The 8,408-nt window shown below is 52.3% G+C and overlaps 1 protein-coding gene across 1 annotated transcript; it reads left to right on the forward strand.

The window, feature by feature from the left end:
* Positions 1-1,424: 1,424 nt before the first annotated feature.
* Positions 1,425-2,304, forward strand: LOC123042304 (auxin-responsive protein SAUR21-like). Its single transcript, XM_044464784.1, has one exon. It carries the CDS (start codon positions 1,533-1,535, stop codon positions 1,917-1,919), a length of 387 nt encoding a protein of 128 aa, XP_044320719.1. The 5' UTR covers positions 1,425-1,532; the 3' UTR covers positions 1,920-2,304.
* The last annotated feature ends 6,104 nt before the right edge of the window (positions 2,305-8,408 follow it).

Here is an 8,408-nt window from a genome sequence, read left to right on the forward strand (position 1 = left end):
ATGCTCAAATTTCAGTTTTTTTTCGTAAAATCTGGTCAAATTGTGGTCAAACTACTTATTCAAGAAATATTAGTGTTAATAAATAATTATTTTAGTTATTTTGACTTTTGGTCAAACTGTGGTCATATCTGGTCAAACTGTAGTCAAACTATGGTCAAACTACTTATTCAAGAAATATTACTGTTACTAAATAATAACTATTTTTTAGAATAATAGTTTTAAAATCAAACGATGAAACATGTGACTTCATGCTCAAGTTAAACTCCCGACGGTTAATAGGATTGACAACTTACTATTGTCAGGTAAACAAGAAATGCAGACTTGAAAACTAGGGAATGTGGGGGGTGATTAGGGCAATGATGAGGAGTGATTAGAGACTAAATTGTCAAATAATTCAGAAATTTGAAAATAAAAAAAACATTTTTTTCAAAAAAATTAAAAAAATCCTTCAATACCGGTTGGTGTTACCAACCAGTACTAAAGGTCCCCCAGACCGCCGCGCGGGCTTGTGTCACGTGGTGGGCCTTTGGCCCTGGTTCGTGTTGAACCGGGACTAAAAGGGGTACCTTTAGTCTTCACCCTTTAGTGTCGAGTTACAAAACCTGGACAAAAGGTCCTTACGAACCGGTACAGCAGGTCGTTTTTCTACTAGTGCTCACCGGCACCGTTCGGGTTCCGGTCTCTGACGAGGAAGAGTAGGGCATGGGAGACGGCGGAGCCTTGAGTCCCGTGAGCCAGCTCGTGTCCCATGCCCTAGCCTACCTTGCCAGCGACCGGCCCAACACTCTGAGGAGCGCAGCCGGCCGTCGGACATGGTCAGGGCGCAGCCGGGCGAGCAGGGAGCGGAACCGGACAAGCTTCGCGTAGATTAGATTTGACGTTGCATGTAAAAATATGGATTTAAGGTTTCTAATTTGAGGTATCCGAATGTGGAATGCGTTTTTTAATGGGTAACCGGTCACTGTCTGCGGGCACGTCCGGGTGCGTCCGCAGGCGTTTGATGGTCCAATTTGTTAAGTCCGGTTGTAGATGTTATTGCGTTGCAAATTGGATGTGCAACATATGAAAATCGGGCTCACTGGCACGATCATCGATCTCAACATGCTTGATTAATCACTTGGATTAGAGGGCGTATTTTGTTCTGGACGCGCGAAGAGGTCGCTCATGTCCTGCCTGATCGGGGGCAGGAGACGATGCGTGCAAGCTGCGGTCCGCTGGGTTGGGCTGCGCGGACTGCCCCAGCTTGGCACTGGATGCCGATCTCCTCCCGGTGTCGTGTCGCGCGCAGCAACACAAAAGATTAGCACCCACTGATCGCGGTGCCATCCCTGCAGTTTGCGCCAACCCACAAGGCACTCACACCTGGGCTATATATATCGCCACCCCGCTCGCTCTTCCACCCCACCACCCAGAACACACAGCTCCCAACCTACTCTTCCGTGTCCCAACCAGAGAGGCAGAGAGCTAGCAGCAGCAGCAGCAGCAAGCGAACGCGTTCGATAGCTCGTCGGCGCAAAGCAAGACAAGGCAGCATGTGCAACGTCATCACGATCCCGTCCTTCGCCTGGCTGCGCCGCGCCGTGCGCCGGTGGCGGAACCGCCGGTCCACCTCCGCCCCGGTGCCGGCGGGGCACGTCGCGGTCTGCGCGGAGGGCGCGCGGTTCATGGTGCGGCTGGGGCACCTGAGCCACCCGGCGTTCCTGGAGCTGCTCCGGCAGGCGGAGGAGGAGTACGGCTTCCCGTCCGGCGCCTCCGGCCCAGTCGCGCTCCCCTGCGACGAGGGCCGCCTCCGCGACGTCCTCCGCCGCGTCTCTTCCTCGTCGGGCTCCGAGGAGCCACGCCGCTCCTCCTCCTGCCGCCGCCGCGGCGACTCGCGGCCGCTGCTGCAGGGGGTTGCCGTCGAGAAGCTCTTCCCGTGAGCCATCGACCAACAGCGCGCGTGCCGCGGCACCGAACGATCGAGCAACGCAGCGCCCAATTTCTGCGCGCAGCAGCAGCAACTGGAGACAGACACGACTCCGGGCGCGGGGAAAAAGACTAAGGCCGTGAAGACCGTGCGGGCCGGCGTGGCGGCGTGCTCCCCTGCCCAGCGTGATGCCGGTCGCCGGCGATCGGACGCGTACTGGAGCTAGGCAGTGCAGTATGTGATGGTGATGGTAGTAACTGATTGAAGAAGGCGACGATTTTTTTTTATTGTTTTCTCTGTAACTATTCTTTGTTTTCTCTGTAACTATTCTTTGTTTTCTCTGTAACTAATCTAATCGTCTGTGCAACTTCTTTGCAGAGGCATACGAGTAAATTAGATTGATTTATTGTTCTTGTTGTACATGCAATTGCTCGTCGTTTGTGAGTACATGTCTTCGTCACGTTGAGGTGGCAAAGCTTGTCCTGGCCGTTAATCATTAGCCTTATTTGCCAAAATTAATCATTAGCTTAAGCATTGTAAGATGAAGACATGGTTTGGTTAATAAAATCGGAAGTCATACTTATCTTTAAAAAACGAAAAAAAAACATTACCCTTGCTTGCGATGCCATCCAAAAGATTGAGTCTTCATCGTGTAATAAAAGGTCTAATTCACGCAAATACTACATTCACGACCGTATCAAAAATCATGAAGATACGCAAGCCCAGTGTAGATCAGGGTGTCAGGTTTTTTGGGGTGGAACATATCTACCCGATGTCAAGACCTAGATTTGGTCTGGATGCTGGTATTTTTCTGGATGTATTTTAGAATTTAACGGCTCGATTATTTTAGTGGTATAAGGGATGTGTTTGTCGAGAGCAAGATGTCTATGGTGGTTTCGTCAGTCTCAAACAAGATTTTCATGTAGCCAACCATTTTTGCACGTCACAGTTGACTTGCACCTTCGAACTCGTGACCTCTTGGCTCCGGTGGTGTGTAAGTCTGCGATGGCGCTTCATTCGAGTATGGCTGTTGGCCGTTGTGCGGCGGGTGGGCGACAGGAGCGACATGCTTGGAGCGGCGGACAAGTCTTGTTTGTCCTCTCGGGATTGGAGCGGCACAGGTCTGCCCTGCTTCGGATATGCCTTCTCTCTCCAATGTCGATGAGGTCGAGGAGCACACTTGTGGCAGACATGCATGCTTCATGTCGGTGCCCTTCCATGTTGCAGCGAAGTTGAAGTCGTCGGGTCGCGAGCGCGATGAATGATGTACGACACTGGGAGGATTTGTGGGGTGCTATGTCATGTTTAGTTTTACCGTCAACCTTGCATCTCTTGTGGTGTTGTTGGCCTGGTTTAGTTGTTTTTGCTAGGGCCGAGGGACCTCTTTCTGTTTTCTCTGTCTTCATCCACTCATCACTTGATCACACATTGTTTTTCGCTTGCTTCCTACTTAGGGTCTCTTTGATTCTTAGGATTTTGACAACGTAGGAATTGGAAAAGTATAGGATTGGAGTGGCATGCCCACTTGAATCCTATAGGATTAGCAATGAGTGTTTGACTGCACAGGAAAAACAAAGGAATTGTAAAAAGAGGTTGAAGTGGATGTTAGATTTCCTATGAAATGTAGTACAAAAGATTCCATAGAAAAAATTCTTATGGGATTCAATCCTATGAATCAAAGGAGCAACATAGAAAAAAATCCTAAGGATTTCAATCCTTCAGAAATCCTATAAAATTCCTTTGAATCAAAGGAGCCCCGAGTGTTTGACTGCACAGGAAAAACGAAGGAATTGTAAAAAGAGGTTGGAGTGGATGTTAGATTTCCTATGAAATGTAGTACAAAAGATTCCATAGGAAAAATTCTTATGGGATTCAATCCTATGAATCAAAGGAGCAACATAGAAAAAAATCCTAAAGATTTCAATCCTTCAGAAATCCTATAAAATTCCTTTGAATCAAAGGAGCCCTTAATCTATGAAATGCCAGCGAACGCTGGATCTTGCAAAAAATAAACTCGTGACCTCCTGAAAGCGTGGCGACAGCCAGTCACTAGATTTAGCTTGAAAGCCCGCCAGGTTTGCTTGCACGGCCGCGCCACGTTGCCGGCGGCGAGCAGTGGACATGTGGACAGGTCTTTTGGCAGTTTCATGTGAGCAATCCGAACAAAAACAGACATTACCTGTTGATTAGGAACTCCTGCACGTGATCATGGCAAGTAAAACAGGACATGCAACGCCGAGCATGTATGCCAGAATCTGAACCTCTTTCTCCTGTAGGGCGACCAGTGACTTGACTGAACGAATAAGGTTCAGATCCACACACCGGCCATGTATATATTTTAACCGACTGGTCTGGTTCTGAGGTCGAGCAAACGAGGCGTCACCACGTCGCGTGGTAATCTGGTGCAGGAGCACGATAAGAAAGTGCTCGCCAGACAAGAGGCATGCGGAGTTCGTTTGTTTTACATGCCTGTGCATGCAGATACTGCCCATTTTCAGGCCAACTCCACCGCAAGACCCCATTTTGTCCGACTCTATCCGTTTAAGGTAAAATGGACAAACTCCACGACCCAACGCGCAATGAACTGGACCCATCTTGTCCGTTTTATGTCCGTCTGACCCTATTTCCAGACCAAATTTGGGCTGAATTTGGGGCCAAAGCGGACAGAACCGGACGCGGTTGGCACCCTCTCCGTCCGCGCCCGTCCGGGGTGACCCCACTTGTCACCCACCCACCCACCCCCACGGCCCCACCACTCTCTCTCTCTTCCTTTTTCTCTCTCTGACCTACCCACGCACAGTTGCATGCAACGGCGAGCATGCGAGGCCGGAACGGAGCGCGCCGGCCCGATTGGGGAGCGGCGTAGGCGGTGTGTGATGTGAACTGGGGACCCGATCTTTCGATGAGAGAGGATAACTACGATTTTGGGTGGGACTTGACCCTCACGATCCGGCTACCAACCGCACAGGAAGAACCGTACACGACTGATATCCACGGCAATCGCTGAACCAACTCCACGGTGTTATCGACCGAGCCAACGGCGCGATCGACCTATCCACGAAGGATTTTTCCTGCAAGCAAATCGAAGAACATGCAAGAAAATAATAGCCAAGCAATCTCAAAATTGTGAATATGCTAGATGGGATTAATCTCACAAGATGGGGTTCCAATAGGATGTCTTGACGGTCGCACTAGCCGCTACGAGCGAAGACAAATAAAAGTAGCAATATAGCTAAACTTCTCTAAACAAAACCCGAGTCTAAAACATAATCTAGGGTAACTATTTATTAGAGGCAGACGTGCTGTCGAGTCGGTTCGCTGTGCCCCATCCGGACTCTGCTTCGGGCGTACGTGCACGGGCCCACGTGTAGAGGCCGCAGCATTCCAGGGCCAGACTGAGAGTCCAGGATCTGATTCCTAATCCAAGTGCTTCGGTCCTGGTGTCCTCTGTCCTTGTGCACGTAACATCAAATGATGGTTATGATGGATCATGGATGGTTCGATGGTGCATGCATGGCATGTACATGCACGTGTATGTGTTCCATGCATATGATCTGCTCCTCATTTTCACACGGCTCTTGTAAAAATATTCTGGTATTCTGCATACAATAAAAAAAACGTGTTGTATTTCTACTCCGAGTAACAAAATTATAATTTATATAATTATTAATAGAAATCACCTGATTATTGTATATGAGGATAATATTTTTGGTCTCATCGGTGGAGGCTATGTCCACATCAATGTAGCCGGGCGAGAGGGCGGGGCGCGGGCCGGCACTGCGGCGCGCACGGCCACGGCGGGGCGGCCAGGGCGCGCGCGTAGGCCGGCGCTGTGGCCGGGCGAGAGGGCGGGGCGCGGTGGCGCGGGCCGGCGCTGCGGCGCGCATGGCCACGGCGGGGCGGCCAGGGCGCGCGCGCAGGCCGGCGCTGTGGCCGGGCGAGAGGGCGGGGCGCGGAGGCGGGGGCCGGTGCTGCGGCGCGCACGGCCACGGCGGGGAGGCCGGGGCGTGCGCGCGCAGGCTGGCGCTGTGGCCGGGCGAGAGGGCGGGGCGCGACGTCGGCCACGTGAGCGGGAGGGGAGCGGACGCGAGCCCGACGAGGCGCTCGGCGAAGCCGGGGCGAGCGCAGGGCGAGGCCGAGGTGTGCGCCGTGCATCCAGCCACCTCGAGTCGCCGCGCCCAGCCGTGACGCATCGCCGTGCTCGCCGCGCTAGCCGTGCCACGCCGCGCTCGCCCTGCTGCGTCTCGCCGGCGTGGAGTTTGAGCTCGGCCGCCGGTCTCGTCTCGCGCCTGCGCCCGCATCCGGCCGGTGCTCCCGCAGACGTCGGCCTCGCCTCTCCGCGCCCAGCCGCTGCGAGCTTCCCTGCCTCCTACGTGTTTGACAAAATGCCAGGCGGATATGTCACCCCAGACATAATATGGGGTGCGCTCGCGCGTTGGGCGCACTGACACGGCGACGACCCCAAACGGACATGGGCAACCCCATTGCCTCCCCAAACGGACGAAAACAGGACAAAATGGACGTTCGAATAGGGTCTTGCGGTGGAGTTGGCCTCACTGCGTCAGCCCAGCCCAATCTTGTTGCCGGAGATTTGCTTTTGTCGGTGCTCGGGTGATGCCACGCAGGGTCTGAGGATTCCGACACTTAAACGCGGCTCCCTGTTTCCCCCTCCCTCCTCCGTGCTCGTGCGTGGACTACGTGCATGGCGAATAGTAAAAAGGAGAAAAGAACTGGCGTGCCAGACAACAAACCTGCTGCAGGGGGGGTAGCCAGGTGACTGTTTCACTCGCCGAGCACGCCTAGACAGTGGCGGAGCTAGCCCAAGATCATTGGGGAGGCGAAACAAAAATCTTCAGTATTTGGGGAGGCCAAATGCTAAAAAATGTCTAATCTAAGCCTTTCTAAATAATTTTTCTTCAGGAATTGATGAAAGGCTGCCCCCCCCCCCCCCCCCCCCCCAACATAGCTCCGCCATTGCGCCCAGACACACCGACCACAGTCTCCCGCCGCTCGGGAGGATGGGGCGTCGATTCGTTGGCTGGACAGCTGAGGTTGCTACCGGCCCACCCGAGTTTAAATCCTAACTTGGACGCATGGTGTTCGCGGATTGGTCTCATTTTTTTGTCTACCGCCGCTCGGACCAGCAAACTGGCAATAGGCACGTAGCGGAGACACAAGGTTTCTCTTCTCTGATGGCCAGATCGGCAGCGTGCGCTTCCACCGTGGATTCGGGCCAAGCTCATGATTCCACCATATCCGCTCCGCTTGGATTAAAATTTGGCGCCGCATCCAGCGACAGCAACCGTCAGACTGTGCTCGTGCGCACGACGTCTCAGCAACCGTAAAACTATATCGTGGCCTCCGGCGACCGGCGGGTACGTACGTGTCACGGCGTGGGGCCGTCGCACATGCGGGGAATCTGCGCGGCGGGGGCGACGACGGTGGCGTCCCGTGGACTCATCAACTGTTCCAACCCAACTCCGTGCGGCTCCACCCCCTTCGGCCCCGGGATCACATCATCTAATCACCTAAATCTAGCTCGCAGTACGTGATCACACCAGTGCATGTGCGCGAACAATGCGCCGGAGAGGGAGAGCGCGTATAGTGCAGTACAGTATACCAGTAGTATACTGTATGTACATGGATGACCGGCCGGCTGGGTGCATTGCACGCATCGGCATCGGTCCTTCCGGGTGCCTGGTTGTCCTAGCAGTGACTGTCAAGTACAAGTGCCGCTCCTTGCTCCTTCTCATGATTGGCACGTCACCAACTTAACCAGTCTTCTTCCTCCGGACTAGACTGGCCAAACTTCTACTCCCACCGTCTCATAATATAAAAATATTGAATGTAAAAAATACTTTTATATTATTGAACGGAGGGAGTAGTTAGGTGCTCGAATCGATACGTATATATGCATGTGCAGTACACCCAGTCCATCTGAAAACGGAAGTGCTACGGTATCAACTGCCTTGGTTGTACTCGCCGTGACTATCAAGTACAAGTACAAGTACTGCTCCTTCGTATGATTGCCGCGTCGCTCACGAACCCATGTTCTTCGGATTAGACCGCGCAGCCCAAGCTCTTCTAGTTGCTTTCGATGGCTACGTCCTACTGCTCCCTTCATCCGAAAATACTTGTCATCAAAATAAATAAAAAGAGATGTATCTAAAACTAAAATACATCTAAATACATTTTCTTTTATCCATTTTGATGACAAGTATTTCCGGACGGAGGGAGTACATGTTTATGGTGCACAGCTCATCTGAAAGTGAAGGTGGTAGAGTATCATCAAACTGGCTTTAAGTTGTACGTAAACCTATATTATTATCATTAAAATTTTATGGTGAAAGACGTATTCAAATGTTGTACAGTACTATATGGGTGTGTTGCAGAGTCAGCCACATGCTCACATATGCCACACCACGACAAGCATCCATGCATGCATGTATCACATGGAGTCATCATTTGCACTTGCTCACGGCCGCGGGGCACCCACTACGTG

This window comes from Triticum aestivum, chromosome 2B, assembly GCF_018294505.1.
Source record: "Triticum aestivum cultivar Chinese Spring chromosome 2B, IWGSC CS RefSeq v2.1, whole genome shotgun sequence".
Lineage (NCBI taxonomy): Eukaryota > Viridiplantae > Streptophyta > Magnoliopsida > Poales > Poaceae > Triticum > Triticum aestivum.